Source organism: Bubalus kerabau, chromosome 11, assembly GCF_029407905.1.
Source record: "Bubalus kerabau isolate K-KA32 ecotype Philippines breed swamp buffalo chromosome 11, PCC_UOA_SB_1v2, whole genome shotgun sequence".
Classification (NCBI taxonomy): domain Eukaryota; kingdom Metazoa; phylum Chordata; class Mammalia; order Artiodactyla; family Bovidae; genus Bubalus; species Bubalus kerabau.
The window spans coordinates 6,479,953-6,505,159 of record NC_073634.1 but is presented as its reverse complement, the minus strand read 5'-3'; the positions used below and the strand labels follow the sequence as shown (position 1 = coordinate 6,505,159).

The following is a 25,207-nucleotide window of genomic DNA, read 5'->3' as shown; positions in this document are numbered from 1 at the left end:
CACATTCAGAACACCTGGGTAGTGTCCCGAACTGACTTGGTTGATTTCTGGACCAAATCAGTCCAAAGACTAATAGAGGAATCTGGTGTTCTTGAAAATGAATTTTACACATTCAGCAAGCAAGCAAAGGTACTTCAGTAAAGGTTTCTGAAGAGAACAGAATCACAGTGTAAAAAATGATCTGACATATTTTTAGCCATTTAGATGAGACTGATTCTATTCTTTAGTGATTTTTATATAAAGAGGAACCTGCTAATGTTTTTATCCAATGAGAGTACATATATAACATCCTGTTATCACAAACTCTAAATTAGCACGCTCTGAATTAAGACATTTCCCGTTACCTAGAGTCATAAAAGAAACTTCAATGGATAATCCTGGATGTTTAACAAGCTGAGAATGAATTTAATACTCTTTTCCAGCATATGGTGGCCAGTTAGGACAAAATGTTACAGACATTATTCCTTATAGAACAGATTTCCTCCTCTCGTTATTTATTTATTTAAATTACTTTATTTATTTTTGTTGTGGTGCATGGCCTGTGGCATCTTAGTTCCCCAACCAGGGATCCAATCTAGGCCCTTGGCAGTGAAAGCACAGAGTCCTAACCACTGGACCACCAGGAAATTGGCCCTCCTCTCATTTTAAAAAGAGAAACTGTTAATTTATTCATTTACTTATTTCAGCTGCCCTGTTGCTGTGCATGGGCTTTCTCTAGCTGTGGAGAGTGGGGGCTCTCTCTGCTGTGGTGCACAGGCCTCTCATAGCAGTGGCTTCTCTTGCTGAGCATCATGGGCTCTAGAGCTTGAGTTTAGTAGTTGTGGCACAGGGGCTGAGCTGTCCCGCAGCATGTGGCATCTTCCTGGATCAGGGATTGAACCCATGTCCCTTTGGCAGGTGGATTCTTCACCACTGAACCACCAGGGAAGTCCCCTTCCTCTCATTAAAAAAAAGAATCCCAAAGGAACTCCAGAACATTCCAATGGTAGTGCAAACCCTGCTCATTAATACTCAGGGAGCTCCACTAATGGCCATGTGTAGCTTCCTGTCAAATCTGGAACTCTAATTCAGGCAATGAATCATTTTAAAGTTATTTATGATCCATATTTCGGAGAAGGCAATGGCACCCCACTCCAGTACTCTTGCCTGGAAAATCCCATGGGTGGAGGAGCCTGGTAGGCTGCAGTCCATGGGGTCGCTAAGAGTCGGACACGACTGAGCAACTTCCCTTTCACTTTTCGCTTTCATGCACTGGAGAAGGAACTGGCAACCCACTCCAGTATTCTTGCCTGGAGAATCCCAAGGACGGGGAGCCTGGTGGGCTTCCGTCTATGGGGTCGCACAGAGTCGGACATGACTGAGGCAACTTAGCAGCAGCAGCAGCATGATCCATATTTGACTTTTTAAGAATAGTCCTTGGTCTCAATTTTAGTATATCTTAAATATGTGGAATGCTATGTGATTCTAAAAAAAGAACTTTTAAAATGAAGGTAAGTTCAAGACAACAGAAAACTTGAGAAAAGGGAAATTCTTCCCAGTAGTCTGTGTAGATATAAAGTTCTCCAAGTAAAATAGACCCCTGAAGAAGTGATTTTACCTTTTCATTACACCCTGCTGCCCTATCTCTGTCCTGGCTTTCAGCCCTAACCACTCACATTATACTGTGTATTTCCACAAGTTCATTACTTTTGAACAAAACCCACTGTTTAAAATAGCTGTAATATATCATTTGAAACAAGGAAGAAGTCTAAGAAGAAACAAATATGAATGTTTAAGTAAAAAAACTATATTTTGAAATTTGTTTTCATAAACAGGCTGAGAGCAGTGTTGTCAGTAGAAGCCTATCTAAAGGTTAGATATCGACTAAAAAGACTGGATCAACACGACCTTGGTAAGTAAAACAAATGTCTATGTGAAGCCATGGCCATCCTTGGAGTTCAAAGCAGTTTCTTAAGCATTTCTATCCTGATCTCTGTTCTTCTCCCAGACCCAGCCTCCTTCTTACCTTAATGTCTCTAATCCAGGCCTGGGCCCCTTTCAGATTATCCTCATTGATTTCAACAAGTTTTTCCTGCCAAGCACTGGCTTGAGCATCAAACTGCACAAAATTGAATTTCTTTTTATGTTTCAACTGTTCCTGTAAGGGATAATTATTATTTAGCAATAAAAATCATTCAAATGTGAGAAGGGATTAGGACAGGTCATTGCTTGATACATTTTAATCACTATGATTTCTTTTTTCAGTTGTAGAAGCTAAAAATTACATTCAATAGAAAAAAATCTAGTACAAGAGGTATTTAAATAAAATTTACATACAGTTTGGACATTAAACCTTTACAAATGTATATATGTATGACCATATATCAGATATATGTAATAAATTTATATATATATAAAATATTACATTATTTTCTTTAATATTGACATTAATGATATACTGAATATGTACACTAAATGCAACATGCTTAAAGAAAAAAAGAAATACAAAATGGTGTCATCACTTTTTGGCAAGGCTATTATTACAGTTGCAGATTTGTTCACTTGCCTTCCATCAGCCCATATTTCTCCAGTAGAAGTTCATCAAATTAAAAATTGTGTTTTGTATTTGTCAAACACTCCCTGTGATTGTTTTCTATGGTGCATACTCACTTGAATACCACCAACTCATGACAGTACTCTGACACCCATTTATAGGTGTGGAAACTAGGAGGCAGGGAGTGTTAGAAACCTGCTTCAGGTTGTGCAACTCAGAGGTGGCACAGGTGGAATAAGGACCAGACGCTCCTGATCAACAGCCTGCCCTCCCCCGACACGTCAGTTCTGGGGCCAGTACACGCAGCATCCCTAACACTCATTGGAAATTTGGAATAAACATGCCCAGCTGAAGAGTATCTGGAAAATAATGAAGGCATGTGCACGCCACAGATTTCAGGATAGAGCAGACCTGGAATGATGGACACAGAGATTCACCTAACAGCCTGTACGTTATAGGAAGGACCCACTGACCCAAGGATCTACTTGCAAAGAACGGATGACTCGCACTGGCAAAAAGGATCCTTTTTCTGAAGTGGCTTTCCTGTGGGTTTTTAAGTACAAAGCTGGGCTGAGCATCTCTCATAACCACTGCAGGTCATGACTGGTGGAGATGTACTCATGATGCACAGGTGCCCAGGTGCCTGAGGCCTACAGCACCATCTCACCTGTATGAGCTGGATGACCTTGTTCTTCACCAGGTCCAGTTTCCCCGTCATTGAGTGAGACGTGTCAATGAGAATGTAGACACAATCACTAGGCACTTTTCCAAAGAGGCCTTGACTCCCATCCTGTAACCATTTAATCCTGGGGAGGAAATAGTTGAAAGTGAATGGTTAGAGCCTGTGGCACTGAGAGCATCTTCCTAAGAACTTTATGATACGTCTACAGAGGAAAATCAATAGGACAGAAAAATAAATCCAATACTGGGCTTCAAAGCCAAAAAAGTAAATTACTTCCTGTCATCTGATATTTTGAGGCCTTTAGTTATGACTTCACACCATTTATTCTTCTAACCCTGCTGACTGTAGTCAAGCTAGTAATGCCAGCACATTCCTGAAGCTTCAATGAAGCTTATGGATAGAATCAAGCAACCCCAGATCCCAATAATAATCAAGTGCCACTTTTGTAAGCAGGACTACTTATGTGGTCCACGCTCAGGGTCCCATCACAGATGTAAATGATTCAGGAAGTTCATGGTGCAGGCAAAGTCTGGAAGAGCGGGCAGGGCAGACATAAAAATACTTGAAATTGAGTTCACAGTTCAGCAAGCCCCAACAACTAGACTTTATAGGGCAAAACACTGAAGAGAGTGCTGCAAAGGAGAGAAAGTGGGTTGGGGAATGATGGAAAGAGAGACAGAAAAGGACAGAATGTGCTCCAGAGGTCTGCAGGAGGATTCTCTAGAGATTTTGGCTAAGTTACAATCAGTGCATGTATGTGAAAAAACTACTGAAATCAGAGAATAAATCACCAAAAAAGGAATAGCTGGGCCAATCCCTCAGAGCTTACATAGGCCTGGGAATAGCTCATCTTCCAAGCAGTCAGAGTGGAAAGGCCTCCATAAGGTATGTGGCACCAAGTAGAGTCCTCACAAGGGTATTGCTTTAGTAATAGGACCAAATGAATCCTGGACTAAAATGCCTCCTTGTTAGCACTATGCTAACATAACTTAAAAGCAAGTCCCAGAGTAACTTAACTGCACCCCAAGTAACTTATATGCATCACATAACACACATTTTAAAAATATAACAAAATCCAGTTCCCAATAATGTTACATTCAAAATGTCTAGCATCCAGTAGAAAATTATCAGGCACATAGAAAAGCAGGAAAGTATGATTCATAATCAGAAGAAAAACAGATCAACAGAAACAGACCTCAAAATGACACAGATGATAGAATTCTCTAAAAAGGATGCTACACAGCTATTATAAACATAACTCATATGTTCAAGAAGATAAAGTAGGAATGGAGTGAGGAGAGGAAGGGAAGACATAAAAAAAAATCCCCTGAGGAAAAATATACTGTATGCTATTAATAGTAAAGTAGACAGTAGCAGAAGAAAAGATAAGGAACTTTAAGAAAGACATAGCAATAGTAAACAGTTAAAAAAAATACAGAGAGAAAAAGGTTTAAAAAATATAACAGAGGATAAGCCACCCATGGAACAATATCAAGAAGTGTAACATATGTGTAATTAGAAACTAAAGAGGAGGGAAAGGGGACAGAAAAATATTTGGAGAAATACGACCAAACGTTTCCAATTTTGATGAAAATACACCTACAGATCCAAGAAGCTCAAAGAACCCAAATAGACAGACAAAAAAAAAAAAAAAAAAAAAAAAAAGATACCAAGACACATCATTATATAATGGCTGAAATCTAGTAATAAAGAAAAAAATCTTTAAAGGAGCCAGAGACAACATAAGAATAATAGGTGATTCCTCATCATAAATTATGCAAGTCAAAAGAGAATGGAGAAAAATTTTTAAGGTACTGAGAGATAAAACTGTAAAACTAGAATTCTATACTTAGCAAAAATATCTTCCAAAAATAAAAGTAAATTCAGGAGTTTCTCAGACTAAAACAGCTGAGTAATTCATCACCAACAGATGTGTGTTGGATCTATACAAAAAGAGTAAAGAGCAACATACATGTCAAACATGTGAATAAGTATAAAATACATTTATTCTCATTTTGAGTCTATTTACAAGATGATAGATTATAATGTATTTCGGGCTTATAGCATAAGTAGAAGTTAAGTGTAGAAGAACAACAGAAAATACCTAAAGGGAATGGAAATTGGAAGACTTTCATGATGTACATGAAGCAATACATTATTATTTTAAGGTAGACTGTGATAAGTTGGGGCTTCCTGGTGGCTCAGGGGTAAAGAATCTGCCTGCAATGCAGGAGCTGCAGGAGACATGGGTTCCATCCTTGGGTCGGGAAGATCCCCCGGAAGAAGGCACGGCAACCCACTCCAGTATTCTAGCCTGGAGAATCCCATGGACAGAGGAGCATGGTGGGCTATTGTCCACAGGATCACAAAGAGTTGGACATGACTGAAGCAACTTAGCATGCATGCACATGAGATAAGTTAAAGACTTACATTGTAAATGCTAAAGTAGTCACATCACAACAAAACAAAACAAAGAGGTAGTTAATAAGTCAATAGTGGAGAAAAAATGGAATCATAAAAAAGTCTTCCAACAAAAGAAAGCAGAAAAAGTTAAAAAGGGAACAAAGAACATGTGGGACAAATAGAAAACAAATAGCAAGATTTTAAGTTTAAATCCAACCGAATCAATGATCACATTAAATGCAAATGATCTTAACACTCTAATGAAAAGTCAGAGATGGTCAGATTGGATTAAAAATAATATCTCTATATATTCTACCAATGAAAGGCCTAGTTCAATATACAATACATATAGGTAAATGAAAAAGGGTGGAAAAAAGATAAATCCTACAGAAAATAATCAAAAGAAAGCCAGAGTAGCTATATTGATTTTAGACAAAGCAAATTCTCAACAAAGAATTTACCAAAGATAAAAAGGGACATTTCATAATAATAAGGGAGCTGATTCATCAGGAGGACATAATGACCACAAGTGTTCATGTACTGGCTAATTGAGCTTCAAAATACATGAAGAAAAAACTGACAGAACAGAAAGAACTGGACAAACACAAAACTATACTTGGAGATTCCAGCACTCTTCTCTCAATAATTTATAGAACAATTAAGCAGAAAATCAGTAAAAATATGGAAGATTTGAATAATACTATCAACAAACTTGAGCTGAGATAAAGTACACTCCACCCAAAGAAAGTTTTTACTTAATATTCTGGGCCACAAAACAGATCTCAATATAAGAACTGAAATAAAACAGTATTTCTCTCTCCACAGTGAAATTAAAAGCTATCAGAAAAATCCACAAATACTTGGGACATGAACAACACATTCCTAAATGACCTTTTGGTCAAAGAAGAAATCAAAGGGGAATTATAAAATGTTTTGAGGTGAATGAAATGAAATACAACATATCGAAATCTGTGACAGATAGCTAAAGCAGTACTCAGGAAAATTTATAAAATTAAATGCTTATATTAGAAAGAAAGGTCAAAAACAGTGATCTAAGCATCTATCTTTAAAAACTTAAACCCAAAGTAAAGAAAAAGGAGGAAATAATAAAGATAAGAGTAGAAATCAATGGCATTCAAAGGAGGAAACCCTACAGAGAAAAAAAAATGAAACCAAAAACCAGTTCTTTGAAAAGACTGAGAGGATGGATAATTTCTAGTCAGACTTATTAGAAAACAAAAATGACAGAAATGACCAATGTCAGCTGTATGTGTATTTAAAGAAATTGAAGGCACCATTTTAAAAATGCTTCCCTTGGTGACTTCCCTGATGTTCCCGTGGCTAAGACTCTGCACTCCCAGTGCAGGAGACCCAGGTTTGACCCCTGGTCGGAGAACTAGATCCCCTATGCTGCAAATAGAGCACTTGCATGCCGCAACTAAAGACCCTGCATCCTGCAATTAAAAGGTGCTGCATGCTGAAACAAGCATTGAAGATCCTGCGTGCCACAATTAAGACCACAACTGAATAGATAATAGTAAAACATTAAAAAATAATAAAAAATCAAAAATCTTCTCAGAAATAAAAACTCCAGGCCCAGATGGCTTCAATGGTGAATTCTATGAATATTTAATGGGGAGATGACACAAATTCTCTATGAAGTCTTCCAAAAAATAAAAGGGGAGAGAAAACTTCCCAACAGCCATTGACACTTGGTGGGAGGAGGACAAACAGACCCCAGAGCTGCCAGCTGGGGTGTCGTCAAAGCAGTGTCCTTCTCCCCAGATCTGAAAGCCAAACTACTCTCCTCATGGAGTCAACTCCAAACCTTAAGCACAGCAGACTCCAGACACAAGGATTACTTTTTCTGTGTAATCATGTCCAGCTGGGTTTTGAGAAACTGGGGCTATGCAGAGCATACATGGGGTAGACAGCTGTTTGCAGCTTGTGACTTTATAACAGAAAACATGGAAAGAGTGAATAAGCTCGGACAAGTGACTACTGCAGGCTGGGGACTAAACTTACTAGATTTAGTGTCTAGTCTAATCCAAAGAACACATTTGTAAATGACATTATTATTCCCACTTTATAAATGAGAAAGCCGATACACACAGACACTAACTTGCCCAGGGTCGCGGCAGATGGCAGACTGGGATTAGAATCCAGCTCCATCCGACCTTAGGGACTATGTACCTAAGTGGACCTGGTCTTCTTAGTCTAGAACTGTCTGCTGGCATTGGGGAGGTGAAAGCATAAAGGTGGGTCACCCCATGGAGCTGATGTTGAGGTCACAGCACTAGTACACGAGACTATGAGCATTCCCAGATCTTAAGAACCAGCAGGGCTGAGGCGGGGGCACATGAAATTATTTTTAGCTGATTCCTAAAATGTATATATATATTATTTCATTGTATTCAAATGTTTCACAGCATTGTAACAGTTGCTTTGAAATAAAATATTCAAGAGTACAGAGGAGAGGTGTTATACAGTCTTGTATTCACCTGAGGTCCACAAAAAAATGCAAGACAAAGCAGAAACATTCCTTTGCTTCCTACAGTGATGCATAAGCAACATGATAACTACATTTTTGCTGCTTTTCAGCATCTACGCTGGCATCAAGGCAGCTCAGAATCTGCATCTTAATATCCCCTTTGGTTATGAACAACCAGGCCAACAGCAAATTGTCAGATGGCAGCCCTGACTTAACAATGCTTACTGGCCATTTCTCTTGACTGAGCTTTAATTTATCAAGCACTCAAGCAAATCTGAATTTCAAGGGAGGCTGGACCACCTGGACCCTCGTGCAAGTACACCAACCTCCTCTGGATCTGGGCCAGGACTGCGTGCATTCTTTCACTAAACCACGTGTACTTCTCCTTGGTGATGCAGACGTGGACCAAGCTCCCATCCTTCCAGGGAGCGTGGACGAATCTGCTGCAGTATTTCGCATGGACTGTCTTCTTGTTGGTCTCCTGAGGAAAAGATAGGACAGAAGCCGCTCAGAAACAACTAACGGAAAGCCCCGAAGGCATCTCCGCCTCGGCCTTATTTAGACAGCTGCTAGCCCTCACTCCTACTGCAAGATCATTCAATAGTTGGTTCAAGCAAACACGTACCACAGCCTGCTCCATACGGAGCCCTGTGCTGGATGTCATGAATGACAGTCAGAAAGACATGGGTAATCTCATCTGTGCCCCAAAGAATCTAATGTTTCCAGCAAGGAGACACCAAACACACACAGTGATTCATACCCACATAGAAAGTGGCAAGGCAGAGTACCAGGCACCCAGTACCTGGTCCTGGGTTGAGACAGTAATGACTGGACAAGTTTTGGCAAAGAAGAAAGAGTTCACAGAGGACAGGAGGGTCAAGGAGATCCACAGGAGGTGGACTTGAGACACTCCAAGCCTCTTTCCATTGTTACTCCCGGCTCCAAAGGAAGAAAAGCACCTGAGAACCCCATTCCACATCTAGCACCCACTCCTGGACATACAGAATGGGTCAAAGACAAAAGCTTCCCACAGAGAGCTTTCAGAAGGTCTGTTTCTGTCACTCATCCAACCAGCTTATAAATGCATTAAGCACCACTCCACCAGGCCCTCTTCTAGGGACCAGGACAATCCATAAATGAAGACCAAAATTCCTACCTCTGTGGAGCTCACATGACCAGGAAAAGAGCCAGATGATAAAACAATAATCATGTAGCAGATTAGAGGATGACAAATGCTATAGAGACAAATAAGGCGAGGAAGGAGCAGAGAATGCCAAGGGACAGGGGAAGGGTGGGGGCAAGTTGAATCCTAGAAGGGGAAGCCTCAAAGAGAAGGTGAAATATGAGTGACACCTGAGGGAACAAAGCGTGTGGCCATTTGAGGGTCTGGGGGCAATCTGAGGACACAGCCAGGACAAAAGCCCTGAGGTAAGAGTTTGCCAAGCAAGTCTGTGGACTTTGAGGAAGGGCAGTGTAACTGAAATACAGCGAGTGAGGGAAAGAGCAAGACGAAGCTAGAGGAGCAGGAGGAGGAGGAGGGCCAGGAAGCAGATGCTGTAAAACCTAATCACTGATGGAAATGACCCTGGCTTGTCCTCTGAGTGAAAAAATGAAGCATCCAAAGGCCTTAAAGTAAATTCTTAGTGACAAAAAATTTTTAATTGAGATAAAATTGACATTTAACATTATAATAATTTTAGTGTACAACATAGTTATTTGATATATGGATCTACTGTGAAATGATCAAGAGGGATTTTAGGAGTCAAGGAGGAATGGAGGGGGCTCAGAGAAGGGAGGCAGAATCCAGGGGTCCAGGGATGACTGATGGGAGCAGGGTGGAAGCGGTGATGGGATCAGTGCTGATGCTCCCAAGGCAGGCGAGAAGGGGAATAGTGTCTCCACTGCAGTGCAAAGAAGGGAGGAGGACCACGTCGTCTCTCTCAGTCTGACCATGTGCTCCCTACTCTGAACCCCGTCACGGGGCAGTTCTCAACTGTGCTTCATGCATTTCCAAATGGAAACACACGAGACCAAAAGTTATGTGAAAACAGGTGTCCAGCACCAGAATGTCCAAATGGGGAAAGCCCAGTGTTGAGAGCCCAGCAGATCTGAATTCAAGCCTGGCCTCTACCTGCCAGGAGATCTCAGGTAAAGTCATCTAACCTCTCGGAGGCCCTGGGACTTCATTTTCACATCTTTGATATGAGAGCACAAATATTTACCTTGTATATAAAGCAGGTAGGTATTTCATAAATGCTCCTTTCTGACCCACAATGTTTGTGATGAAGAAAACATGGAAGGCAACATCTAGTGGGCATCTCCTAAAGTGCCAGGCATGGTGTTCAGATATGCGATTTTCAAATTTAGACTTTACACCAACCCATGTTACAGATGTAGAGACAATCAATCAGGTTAAATTATCTGTTCCACAGCTCATATTTTGTAACTGATACAAACAGTATTTCTTGCCTGGAGTACTCTTGCCTGGAGAATCCCAGCAACGGGGGAGCCTGGTGGGCTGCCGCCTCTGGGGTCGCACAGAGTCGGACACGACTGAAGTGACTCAGCAGCAGCAGAAACAGCATTTACACGCAGGTCTTCTCATTCAAACCCAGAATACAGTTAGAACCTTACATGGAACAACTGACTGGTTCAAAACTGGTAAAGGAGTATGACAAGGCTGTATATTGTTATCTTGTTTATTTAACTTCCATGAAGAGTACATCATGCAAAATACTAAACTAGGTGAACCACAAGTTGGAATCACGATGGCCAGGAGAAATATCAACAATCTCAGATATGCAAATGATGCCACTCTAACGGCAGAAAGTGAGGAGGAACTAAAGAACCTCTTATGAAAGTGAGAGAGGAGAGTGAAGAAACTGGTTTAAAACTCAACATTCAAAAAACTAAGATCATGGCATCCGGTCCCATCACTTCATGGCAAATAGATGGGGAAACAGTGGAAGCAGTGACAGACCTTATTTTCTTGGACTCCAAAATCACTGCAGATGGTGACTGCAGCCATGAAATTAAAAGACTCCTGGGAGGGGGGTTCAGGATGGGGAACACAAGTACACCCGTGGCGGATTCATGTCAATGTATGGCAAACCAATACAATATTGTAAAGTAATTAGCCTCCAATTAAAATAAATAAATTTATATTAAAAAAAAGACTCCTTGGAAGAAAATCTATGACCAACATAGACAGCATATTAAAAAGCAAAGACATCACTTTGCCAACAAAGGTCCTTAGAGTCAAAGCCATGGTTTTTCCAGCAGTCATGTTTGGATGTGAGAGTTGGACCATAAAGAAGGCTGACTGCCGAAGAATTGATGCCTTCAAATTGTGGTGCTGGAGAAGACTCTGGAGAGTCCCTTGGACAGCAAGGAGATCAAAGCAGTCAGTCCTAAAGGAAATCACTGGAAGGCCTGAGGCTAAAGTCGAAGTTCCAGTACTTTGGCTACCTGATGTGAAAAGCAGACTCACTGGAAAAGACGCTGATGCTGGGAAAGACTGAAGGCAAAATAAGAGGTTGGCAGAGGATGAGATGGTTAGGTAGGATCATCCACTCAATAGACATAAATCTGAGCAAACTCTGGGAGACAGTGAAGGACAGGGAAGCCTGGCATGCTGCAGTCCATGGGGCTGCAAAGAGCTGGATATGACTTAGCAACTGAACAACAGAAGTAGCGTTTACACTCGGGTCTTCTCGTTCAAACCGGGTATACTTTCTACCATACCACATTGTCTGGTACATAGTGAAGGCTCAGTAAATATTTTTTAGAGGAATAAGTGATGAGACTAGACTGAGTTTCTGAACATCAGGGCTGGCTTTGTGCTCAAGCAGCATAAGGAGCCATGAATGCAATGTGACTTCATGGGCGCCCCAAAATATTAAGTTGTTAGACTTTGCCTGCAATTCCCTATTAGAAAAGTACTTTTGTTTTCTCCCCTCACCTGCTCATCCATCTTAGAAATGCTTCATAGCAAGGCCTTTTTTGTCATTTATTTCTCAGTGTATTGATTTCCTGGTTCTCTACCTACAAAGCAGTTTTTATAGTTAAAAGTTTATGGGGTTCTGCCCAGTGGGAGTCTAGGGTAACCCTAAATAATCAGTCTCAATTTTAGGTATAAATCCTGTTTCAGATATGTAGCCCCAAATAATACTAAAAGCAAAATTGTCCCTTTCCCATCAGTATTGGTGACAAAGGATAGCTATACTGCATTTTACAGCTATACTGTATTTTGTAGCTATACTGTAAAAGCTGTTCTCAACTTTTACTATATTAGAACTTGCTAGCATCAGAAATTTGAGGCAAGATTCCCCATTTATAAAGCCAAATTCTTCAAACCATGCTTGTAAAATTTCATTTAAATTTGTCAAGAAAGAAAAGGAGAAAATCAGAATTAGAGAAGATCTATGTATACCACACTATAGGGAGCTTGCAGTAAGCTATGTTCAAATTGACAGGAATCTACATTTTTCAATATTCAGGGCCTAATTATTTTAAAGATGAAAATGTGATTAAGTGTGATTTCCTGAACTAATAATGTTACTGAATAATATCTACAGAATCAGAAAACTGAGCTGGGGGAGGAAACCCACAAATGAGATTTCCCTGCAATGTAGCAATTACTCTGGATCCCAACATGTAAGTCAGGAAACATTTCTTGCATCAATTCTGTATTTTTTATAATTCAATTTTAGTATTTTCCTCTTGCAGTTCATTCTAAACACACAGCAGTAAGAAGGCAAAAACAACATCACGTGGCTAAAGTGGCCCCAAAGAAAAACGGTGCTTCCTTGGGAGGAAATGTGGAATCCAGGGCCTAAGAAGGAGTGTCAAAGGGACTGGAGTTTCGCCTCAGTAGGACTGAGAGACACTACAGTGATGACCCTGACACTGAACCACAGTCTTAGAGGACACATAGAGGACATGACATTCCCTTTCCTAGCAGTCTCTGCTTGGCTGCCATGACTGGCATGGCTGCTCTGTGACTTGCATTTTAGCTCTCATTTCAGTGCATTTCTGGGTTGGGAAGACCCTCTGGAGAAGGGAGAGGCCACGCACTCCAGTATTCTTGGGCTTCCCTTGTGGCTCAGCTGGTAAAGAATCTGCCTGCAGTGTGGGAGACCTGGGTTTGATTCCTGGGTTGGGAAGGTCCCCTGGAGAAGGGAAAGGCTACCCACTCCAGTATTCTGGCCTGGAGAATTCCTTGGACTATACAGTCCATGGGGTTGCAAAGAGTCAGACATGACTTTCACTCACTCAGTGTGGACCTGGATTTTAACCACCTTCTAAAAGAGATTTCCCAGAGAAGGCAATGGCACCCCACTCCAGTACTCTTGCCTGGAAAATCCCATGGACGGCGGAGCCTGGTATGCTGCAGTCCATGGAGTCACTAAGAGTCAGACACGACTAAATGACTTCCCTTTCACTTTTCATTTTCATGCATTGGAGAAGGAAATGGCAACCCACTCCAGTGTTCTTGCCTGGAGAATCCCAGGGACAGGGGAGCCTGGTGGGCTGCCGTCTATGGGGTTGCACAGAGTCGGACACGACTGAAGCGACTTAGCAGCAGGAGCAGCAAAAGAGATTTCCATCAGTTTTACAAATTTACAATAATCATTTTATCCTGATGTTTCTGTTTCATATGGAGACCTTTTAGTCTTTCCATAATTCTAAACATTGGATAGCCTTCTTGGTCCTGTTCTACACACTAGCATTTCTCAAAGTGTGACCCATGGACTGGCAGCTTCAGTATCATCTGGTGATTATTATAAAGGCAGATTCTTGGGCCTGGCCTCAAACCCAGTGACTCATGCATGCTAAGGGTTAGAAGCCACTTACACATATATAATGGAATATTACTCAGCCATTAAAAAGAATGAAATAATGCCATTCGCAGCAACATGAATAAACCTAGAAACTGTCCTACTTAGTGAAATGAGACAGAAAAAGAGAAATATAATATGACATCACTTAATATGTGGAATCTACAAATAAATGATACAAATGAATGTATTTACAAAATAGAAACAGACTCAGGGACTTTGAGAACAGAACTTATGCTTAAAGGTGGTGGTGAGGGGAAGAATGGAGGGAAGGGATAGTTAGGGAATTTGGGATCATCATGTACACACTGCTGTATTTGAAATGGATAGCCAACAAGGACTTCCTGTGTACCACAGGGAGCTCTGCTCAATACTATATGGCAGTCTGGATGGGAGGGGAGTCGGGAGGAGAATGGATACATGTATATGTATGGCTGAGTCACTTTGCTCTTCACCTGAAATGATTACAACATTGTTCATCAGTTATACTCCAATATAAAATAAAAAGCTTAAAAAATAAAATAAAGGTTAGGCGCCACTACTGCAGATCATTATCCTTCCACTGCCAGCCAGAGTTGGGCACCTGGAAAAGCTACATTTCTTTCAGAACCATTGTCACAATGGAACTGCAGCTTTCAGAAATTTACAGTATAGACCCTTCCCATGCTATAACCCCTTAGCGAAAATAATTTCATATTTATTGAAAATCCGCTAAATGCTGGCTGGTAGTCACTTGCCAACATTCGTTGGAGCATGGAGAAAGCAAGGAAATTCCAGTAAAACATGTACTTCATTGACTACACGAAAGCCTTTAGCTTCACTGACTACACTAAAGCCTTTAGCTTCATTGACTACACTAAAGCCTTTGACTGTGTGCATCACAACAAATGGTGGAAAAGAGATGGGAATATAATACCACCTTACATGCTTCCTGATAAACCTGTATGAGGGTCAAAAAGCAACAGCTGGAACCACACATAGAACAACTGACTGGTTCAAGATTGCAAAAGGAATATGTCAAGGCTGTGTATTGTCACCCTGCTTATTTAACTTACATGAAGAGTACACCATGTGAGATGCTGGGCTGGATGAATCACAACCTGGAATCAAGACTGCTGGAAGAAATATTAACAACCTCAGACATGCAGATGATATCATTCTAATGGCAGAAAGCAAAGAGGAACTAAAGAGCCTCTCGATGAGGGTGAAAGAGGGTGAAAAAGATGGCTTGAAACTCAGAATTCAAAAAACTAAGATCATGGCAGCCAGTCCCATCACTCCATGGCAAACAGAAGAGGAAAAATTGGAAGCAGTGACAGATTTTACTTTCTTGCTGTCCAAAATCACTGCGGACAGTGACTGAAGCCAGATGCTGCTCCTTGGAAGGAAAGCTATGACAAACCTAGACAGTGTATTAAAAAGCAGAGATATCACTGACTCAATGGACATGAATTTGCGCAATCTCCAGGAGATAGTGGAGGACAGAGGAGCCTGGCATGCTACAGTCCAGGGGGTCGAAGACAGTCGGACACAACTTAGTGACTGAGCAACAATAAGTCATTTGAATAATGTATCTTCAAGATGGTGACAATACAAGAGGACCGCAGAAATGCCTGCTTTGGGGAACATTCACCAGCAGTTTCTCTCTTCCATTCAATATGGGGAAAACAAAGGGTTTGTTTTTTTGACATAATGCCTAGATATCTACAACTCCTGGTTTATATATATAATTATTATCTAATTCACTTATATCTAGAAGCCATTCTCAGACTTGATCTCCACTCCCACAAGTATCATTCAGAGAAGTATAAGGCAGAGAACAGGAGTATCCTTCACAGACAGTCAACCTTGGTCCTGCCCTGGGTCCAACCCTGGTCCTCAATGCCCCACTCAGGGCAGCCCCAACCTAGGGGTTCGCTTCACTTACCGCACTGGTCTGCACCAACTCGTTCTCTGGTTTGGATTTTATATCAACAACTCCATCAGCGTGGCGGAAGGAGCAGTCAGCAATGACATTGTAAAATGACAGCTTCTGGGCTTTCAAACCATATTTCTGAAGCCACTTCTCTGAGTCCCAGGTGTCCTCTGGATTTGACTCATGTGCTCCTAATTGCAGTTGTGGAATCACAGTTCATCAGACATTTATATTACACAAGACTTTCATATGTCATCCTCAACTTAGTATTTTTCCCAAGCTGAAACATATTCCTTGTTAGCTCACATTTGTTGCAGAAGGCACACTTTCCAAAAGCAGGACTAGCAGATAACTAGTTCACAAGACTGGAAGGCAGGAACCTGCTACTTTTCATTTCACTTCCTCCATTACCTAAGTTGCCTGGACCCATGCGTGGGCGGAGGTGGCTGACAGACAAGGCAAGGTGTCAGAAGAGCATTAGACTTGGGGTCAGAGCTCTGGGTTCAAGTCCTGGCTCCATTACTTACTAGCTTGGGAAAGTTGCTCAAACTTGGGTGAGTCACCCCACTTAAACTCTCTGAGCATCAATAGAATTCTTCACCTGCAGATGGCATCTGCTTGGCCTTTCTAAGCAGGTTGAAGTTATTCAATATGAAAAGTTATGTGAAAGTGTGTTGTAATGAAGAAGGAGGAGAAGGAGGGGCAGGAACTCCTGTGTTAACATGGTGGATTTATCCCTGATTCAGAGCCTGGCTCTCAACAGTACAGGCTCAGGAACCTCCTGTCAGCTCAGGTGCCTGAAGCTATGTCTGTGACTCACCTCAGGCTCATAGGATCAAGTCTAGAAAGAAGGTCAATTGCCCGAATATCCTTAGCCTTGGGCACATTCCCTTGCTGTCTTCCAAAGCTTACCTGTACTCTGTAAATGTGAGGAGATGTTATGCTTCCTGAGCAGAACACCTTGGTAGCCAGTTTATCATACTAACAGCAAAGTACTTAAAATGTGCTCAGAAACCCTACAACCACCTAAGGAAGAGTGGGGTATCTGAGGGTGGGCATAGAGGAGGCATGGGTGTCTTAAGCTGGCCCCTGAGAGCTAACTGTACCCCTTTCTTCCAGACTCCATGCTCAGTGGTGGCACATGATGAAAGTGACCAAGCTGGAAGCATTTACAAAATGTGAAAATCAGTGGATGCTACAAATGAGGGCTTTCTTATTCCAGAGAGGGGCTGATATTTCTCTACATGCCCTTGGATGGAAGGCAGAGAGGACCCTGAGCTTTTACCCCTAGTGGGACCTAGGGAGGACTGGGAGAAGGTGCTAGGCAGAGAGGTGGTTTTTAAAACAGGCACTACCACATATTAGGTCCACTAGCCCTACAGTTTTGGAGAAGGAAATGGCAACCCACTCCAGTACTCTTGCCCGGAAAAATCCCATGGATGGAGGAGTCTGGTAGGCTGCAGTCCATGGGGTCGCATAGAGTCGGACATGACTTAAGTGACTTAGTAGTAGTAGTAGCCCTACAGTTACTCACTTGGATCAGCCATTCTCAACTCTGCACACTGGAATTCTCTGATGCCTGCCCCCCCCACACACCATGCATTAGATTCTGTTTTAACTGATCTGGACATTGAGATTTTCAAAGTTCCCTAGGTGTTTAGCCAAGCACTAGGGTAAGAGGAAGAGAGCTTTCTAAATTAAGATTTGGTCATCCCATCATTTATGCTTCTACCAGACTTAAATTATACTTCTAATTAAAAAGTAGCATTCAATGTTGGGGAAATAAAAATATTGCCCATAGTTACCCACTACTATATCTAAGGAGACATATAACTAGAATACTATATGAAGAAATAAAATGCTTGAGAGTCAATTATTTTTCAATGATACATGAAGGCTCTGTCCCTTCATGTTATACTTGTCCTCAAATTCTAATAGAACAACTTTTAGAAAATTAACTCTGAAACCTACTGGGGCTGGAACTTCTCAAAGAAGCTTGATTTTGGCTTTTGAATTTTAATCCCATCTGGCATCAAAAGCCCCTTTGGGCACCATCCCCAATGCCAGCAGTTGGTTTCTATATGGTTCATAAAGTGTCTTTTCACCCCGAACAGGGGGCTGAAATCAGAATTTTCCCAGAGCTTTGGGAAGATCCTGAGGTTCTCCTGCATCACAGGGAAATAGCCTAAAGAGACTGGAGCCATTTTGGTGAGTAGGGTCAAGTTCCTTGGAGAAATCCTTTTGTTGTTGTTGTTGTTAAGTCACTCAGTCATGTCCAAGTCTTTGCGACCCATGGACTGCAGCACGCCAGCCTTCCCTGTCCTTCACCATCTCCTGGAGCTTGCTCAAACTCATGTCCGTTGAGTCGATGATGCCATCCAACCATCTCATTCTCTGTCATCCCCTTCTCCTGCCTTCAATTTTTCCCAGCATCAGGGTCTTTTCCAATGAGTTTGCTCTTCACATCAGGTGACCAAAGTATTCACATTTCAGCTTCAGCATCAGTCCCTCCAATGAATATTCAGGACTGCTTTCCTTTAGGATGGACTGGTTGGATCTCCTTGCAGTCCAAGGGACTCTCAAGAGTCTTCTCCAACACCACAGGTCAAAAGCATCAATTCTTTGTTGCTCAGTCTTCTTTATGGTTCAGCTCTCACATCCATACATCACTACTGGAAAAACCATACTTTGACTATACAAACCTTTGTCGGCAGAGTAACGTCTCTGATTTTTAATATGTTGCCTAGTTTTGTCATAGCTTTTCTTCCAAAAAGCAAGCATCTTTTAATTTCATGGCTGCAGTCACTGTCCTCGGTGATTTTGGAGCCCAAGAAAATAGTCTTTGACTGTTCCCATTGATTCCCCATCTATATGCCATGAAGTGAATTAAAGTGATTTTTTCTAGAAATGCTGGGCTGGAGAAACCCTTTGAGTGTTTTTCTTCAGTTATTGTTGATTACAGTCTAAGACTTTGTCTCTTTACTCCTACTTTATTCTCCTCCCTCCTTTATGATCAGTAGGTACAGTAGGAAATAAACTTCATTCAGTTATTTCCATAGCAACATTCACCCTATCACAGGCTCTGCTCTGTTTTGGTTGCCTTCTTTTAAAAAGACAAGAGTCCTTTATCAATGATAAATTCAAGCTGATCAGAAAAGAACTTCCTAAAAACACATCAATCCAATTCTAAGAAGGGATTTTATAGAGCCAGAGACTAAGTTTTGACTGGGAGTTCCACCCAGGACCAGGCACTGCAGTCAGCCTGGGGGCATGATTCAGGCTTCCAATTATCCTCTAAATGGAGGCTGGGAGGAAGACCCCCAATAACTTGAACCTTATCAAAGAAAGAAGGGGCAGTCAAGCAGGCAAAAACAGAGAGCCCAGGTACTCCAAAGCTGAAGAAAGGAGAGAAAGGGGGAAATCTTTTCACTTTCAGTGCTAATTACACCACCAACACCTGAGCCTCATATCCCAGGGAAGGGACAGGAGAGGGAGTCATCTGTTCATTAGAGTCACTTACTAAGAGGTCTTTCCGATTCCCCTGTGGTTATCTTAATTAAAAATGCTACATAAATTCTCACCTATGGAGCTGAGTATAATACCTTCATTTATGATGGAGATGTGACTTCAGGGCACATCCTGATTACATGGCTTTACCATTCCCCATGACCCATCTCTTAAAGATTGTCCCTCATCCATGGGCAGGAGAATCACATGCTAGATCACATATATGTCACAAGATTAACTTACCTGGCCTCCCTGTCCTACTTAGCCTGTCCACAGAGCCTGACTGAACTTTTCAGCTTTTCCTCGTCCTTTGACAGAGTTTGGTATTTTGAACCAAGCATTCAGAGTCCAATCTTGGCATGACTACACAATATGATTAAACTAATCATCTCTAGTAAGTCTTAAAATGGCTGTGAAGGTTATTCCAAATAAGGACTTCCTGAAATTTTTTGAGCTGAAGTCTTGAATGTTTTGTGAGAAAAGTCATAATCTTGATTGCCATAACTGGTATACATACACATAGAATGCTCAGATGTGCCAACAACAAGTCTCAAAACAGTTTAGCACATCAGGAATTATGCATATTCTTAAAAAAATTTTTTTAATTTTTTTGCCACACCACACAGCATGTGGGATTGAACCCATGCCCCCCTGCATTGGAAGCTCTAAGTTTTAACCACTGGACCTCCAGGGAAGTCCTCCACATCTCCTCTTTTACTTTATTTATGAACAGCTGTGTTAAGGTATATTCATCATTGATAACTAAACTATACACATTAAGTTTTGACATATGTATGCTTAGGTTTATGTCAATCACTTTGCTATTTGTTGTCTATTGGCGCCATCTGTCCTTTGTTCTTTGTTTTTTTCCAGATAGCACTTTAAAAAAATTATTTATTATTTATTTATTTATTTTGTTGCGTTGGGTCTTTGTTGCTGTGTGCAGGCTTTCTCGAGTTGTGGTGAGCAAGGGCTACTCTTTGTTATGGTGCACAGGCTTCTCGTTGTGGTGGCTTCCCTTGTTGCAGAGCACAGACTCTAGGACGTGTGGGCTTCCATACTTGTGTCACATGAGCTCAGTAGTTGTGGTGTAAGGACTTGGTTGCCCACAGAATGTGGAATCTTCCCAGACCAAGGATTGAACCCGTGTCCCCTGCATTGGCAGGCAGATTCTCATCCACACCAGGGAAGTCCCAAGACAGCTTTTGGATTGAGTATTTTCAATTCCTAGTTATCTTGTTTGTTGGCTTGTTTTGTTATTTAGTGGGTAATTTATTTATAGTGAAAAGTGAAAGTCGCCTCCACCTCTTTGCGACCCTCCAGGCCAAAAGGCCTGTAATTCTCCAGGCCATAATACTGGAGTGGGTAGCCTTTCCCTTCTCCAGGGGATCTTCCCAACCCAGGAATTGAACTGGGGCCTCCTGCATTGCAGGTGGATTCTTTACCAACTGAGCTATCAGGGAAGCCCTTATTTAGAGTACACGTCTTCAACATGTGTGTATGTTAGTCGCTCAGTCATGTCCAACTCTTTGCGACCCTATGGACCGTAGCCAGCCAGGTTCCTCTGTCCTCTCCAGGCAAGAATACTAGAGTGGGTAGCCATTCCCTCCTCCAAGAGATCCTCCCAATCCAGGGATAGAACCCAGGTCTCCCGCATTTCAGCCAGAATTTTTACCGTCTGAGCCACCAGGGAAGCCCAATGGATATCTGGATGGATAATTTCAATGGATATTATACTACCCCCCATATGCTATAAGAACTGTATAACAGAGACGTCCCTGGTGGTCCAGTGGTTAAGAATCCACCTTGCAGTCCAGAGGACACAGATTCGATCCCTGGTCAGGGAACTAAGATCCCATGTGCCTTGGGGCAACTAGGCCCATGAGCCGCAACTAGAGAGAAAAATCCCTCACATCACAACTAGGACCTGACACAGTAAAATAAATTAAAAAAAAAATTTTTTTTTTTTTTAAAGAACCTTACAATAGCATATTTCCTTTTCTCCCCTTCTGAATTTCTTTTTGGCAATGCAGTGGGATTTTTTTTTAAATAATTGTGGTAAAATATACATAATATGAAATTTATCATTTTAACCATTTTTAGATGAACAATTTAGTGGCATTAAGCACATTCACATTATTGGATCACTATCCAACTCCAAAACTTTTTCAGTATCCCAGAAAGGAACTCTGTACCTATTAAATGACTCTCTCCATTCCCTACTCCCCCAGCCCATGGTAATCATGTTTTGTGTCTGCTTATTTCACTTAGCATGTTTTCAAGGTTTATCTATGCTGTAGCATGTGTCAGAGTTTCCTTCTTAAAGCTGAATAATATTCCATTGCACATACAGACCACATTTTTTTTGTCCCATCATCTGTTGGTGGACATTTGGGTTGTTCATCTTTGGAACTTATGAATAATGCTGTGATTCCCCTCCTGTCTTTCATGCACTATTGTCAAACACTTAACTTTTATATATATCATACAGACCTCACAGGGGCTTCCTAGTGGTACTAGTGGTAAAGAACCCACCTGCCAATGCAGGAGGCAAAAGACATAGGTTTGATCCTTGGGTCGGGAAGATCCCCTGGAGAAGGGAATGGCAACCCACTCCAGTATTCTTTCCCAGAGAATCCCATGGACAGAGGAGCCTGGCGGGCTACTGTCCATAGGGCTGTAGAGCTGGACATGACCGAAGTGACATAGCATGCACACACAGACCTCACAGCACACCATTATTACTTTTGCTTAAACAGAAATTGCTTTCTAAAGATATCTAAATAGCAAAACATCATCTATTTATCCACAGTTATTTCCAGCTTTTTATTCCTTTGTGTAGAACCATATTTCCATTCATTTCTTCCCACATTAAAGCATCATTCTCCTCCTGCCTGAAGGATTTCCTCACAGTGCAGATGCGCTGACAATTAATTCTTTTCTGCTGTAGGTAAAGATAAAAAATATCTTTATTTTGCCTTTTTTTTTTTGCCTTTGTTTTTGAAAAAGTATCCTCACAAAACACAGAATTCTAGATTGACAGTTTAGGGTATTGAATGAAAAAAATGAGATGTTACTCCACTGTCTTTTCACTTGCAATGAGAAATCTACTATTGTGCTTATCTCTGTTCCTTTCTATAGAAAATGTCTTTTTTCCCTCTGTTTGCTTTTAAAATTTTCTCTCTCTCTCTCTTTTTTTTTTTTTGGTGGACCATTTTTAAAGTCTTTATTGAATTTTTTTGCAATACATGTTTTGATTTTTGGCCAAGAGGTATGTAGGGTCTTACCATGGATGGAACCTGTGTGCCCTGCACTGGGAGATGAAATCTTAACCACTGGACCACAGGGAAGTCCCAGGATTTTCTCCTTATCAGTGGTTTTGAGCAAATTGATTGTGATGTTCTTTGGTACAGTTTCCCTCATTTTCTTGTACTTGACATTCCCTGAATTCTTTGGATCTCTAAGTTATAACTTTCATCAAATTTGGAAATTTTTCAATCTTTATTTCTCCAAATATTTTTCTGTTCCGTCTCCTCCCCTCTCCTCAGGAATTCCATCTACATTCACTGATGCTCTTCTGTTTGTTCTTTGTTTTTGCTATTTTTCTCTGTGTGTCTCACATTTTGAATAGTTTCTCTTGCTATGTCTTCAAGATCACCCATTTTCTTTCCTGCAGTGTCTAATCTGCCATTGATTTTATTCAGCATGTTTTCAACCTAAGATATTTTCTTGCCTAAAAGTTTTAATCTGTAAAAGTTCAGCATGTATTTTTTTAAAAAATACTTCCCTGCCTCTATTTAACTTTTTGAATATAGGAATACAGTTATAATTACTGTCTTCTGTCAATTCTAACATCTGTGTCAATGTTGATTGATTAGCAAGGGACAGAGCCTTCTTTTCATGCCTAATAATCTTTGATCAGATGCCAGTCATTGTGAGTTTTACCTAGTTGGATGCTGGATGCTTTTATATTCTTATAAATCTTCTTGAGCTTTGTTCTGAGATGAAGTTAAGTTATATATAAAGAATTCTCTCCTTTCATGTCTTGCTTTGATGCTTCCTCAGGAGGGCTCAGAGCTCTTTAAAGCCAGCCATTCCCCATGACTGAGGTAAGACCTCCCAAGCAGTCCACCCAGTGCTCTATGGCATAAATTTTTCCAAATGGGCTGGTGAAAACAGGCATTCTTCTTCACCCTGCATGAGCTCTAAACCTTTTCTTTCTAGGTCTTTCCAGCGGATCTTTCCCAGCCTTGGGTAATTTCCTCACAGAATGATTAAGATAATCAGAAATCACTAGAGGGACTCTTGGCAGATTTCCAGAGTTCTCTCTCTACTTCTTTGTCTTATGAAAGCTAGATATCTTGATCTTCCTGGATCCTTAGCTTTACCTCCCAAACTTGGAAGTTTGCTGTGCTCCTTCTTCTTACACCATGGCAAAGCATTAAGCTGAGACAATCAGAGTTTACCTTGGATTTTCCTGTATCTCTCAGGGATCTCTGGCCTTTGATACTTGGTATCCAGTGTCTTTAAAAACCAATGCTTTGTGTGTTTTGGTCAGTTTTTTTGTTTCCCTTAGGGAATTCTCATGTACCACTCTTGGTAATTAAAAAGAGGTCAAAATTACCAACAGCCAGAGTGTGTGTGGCCTCACCATCTTCTTATTCCAGGCATCAGGCTGATGAGTCATCCCTGCCAGAAACTGCCCTTCTGATCCTATGGTTATAGGTGCCAGCTGGTCCCTGAACCAGTGCACCTAGCCTGGCGGGCAATGAGGGGCTGCCATGTTCAGGAAGGGACACTTTGTCTAATACACATGAAGGCTCCTCTTGTAACGACAGCCTACCTGATCTCCTCCATTCTGACCCTTCCCCTCTCCAGATGACTACCCTGTCTCCTCAGGCCCACAGGCCCTGGCAGCTAAGCATGGGAAAGGCCACTACCTTCACACGAAGCAGACACAAGGTCTTGGCTGACACAGCATTTGCCTCAATAACACTGGGCTGTGGACAGCAACAGGAGCAGTCAGTCTCTGCGGCCAAAGCAAGGTTACAAAAGCTTCTATGGGTATCCAACAGTGGAAATTTCGGTATCCAAATTTTCCTTTTTAGAAATGGTATGCTAAAAGCATCTTGAAAATTTATGCTTGAAGTCATTTTGATTTTAATTCTGGGTATGTGTTCATGTGTATTAGATTGAAACAAAGGGATGATAATCCATCCCTCTAAAGATTACAGAGGCCAACAACCCTTCTGTTTCCTTTAGAAACAATATCTAAAAATCTTGTTACCCTCAAGAGTACCCCAAGTTTAACTATTCCCTGTATTAGTTTGCTCAAGATGCCATAAAATGCTTCAGACGAGGTGACTTAAATAGAAATTTATTTTCTCACATTTCTGGAGGCTGGAAGTCCAAGATCAAGGTGCCTACAGGTTTGGTTTCTGGTGAAGCAGCTCTTCCTGGCTTGTGGATGGCAATCTTCTGGATGTGTCTTCATGTAGCTTTTCCTTTATGTGATGTGTGAAGTGAGAGAGGTCTCTTGTGTCTCTTCCTCTTCTTATTAGGACACCAGTTCTCTTAGATTAGGGCCTCACCCTTACGATCTCATTTACCTTTAATTTCCTCCTTGAAGGCCCTATCTCCAAATACAGACACATTGGGGTTACAGCTTCAACATCTGAATTTGAGGGAGACACAATTCAGTCCATTGTGCTCCCCAAAACAAACACCTTAGTAGCAGGATCACCACTCTCTTTGCCTGACATGGATGTTGGAGTATTCCAGGTCCCCTGCTTCATTTTCATTCTTCTCTCAGGATGACCGAGGACTCTCTGAGTAT

At 41.3% G+C, this 25,207-nt stretch overlaps 1 protein-coding gene across 7 annotated transcripts in view; it reads right to left on the bottom strand.

The window, feature by feature from the left end:
• The window catches only part of VWA3B (von Willebrand factor A domain containing 3B), a 169,312-nt gene that overhangs the window by 95,226 nt on the left and 48,879 nt on the right, over positions 1–25,207 (bottom strand). For 6 of the 7 annotated variants that reach the window (XR_008700128.1, XM_055539392.1, XM_055539393.1 and 3 more), the window contains 4 exons: positions 15,877–16,055; positions 8,436–8,590; positions 3,201–3,339; positions 2,006–2,137 (listed from right to left, as the gene is read on the bottom strand). Coding sequence is in view for 6 of the 7 variants with exons in the window: in XM_055539392.1 (XP_055395367.1) it covers positions 2,006–2,137; positions 3,201–3,339; positions 8,436–8,590; positions 15,877–16,055 (605 nt within the window). In the remaining variant the exon portion in view is untranslated. The remainder of the gene's footprint in view (positions 1–2,005; positions 2,138–3,200; positions 3,340–8,435; positions 8,591–15,876; positions 16,056–25,207) is intronic. The other variant, XM_055539395.1, reaches the window with a different exon arrangement.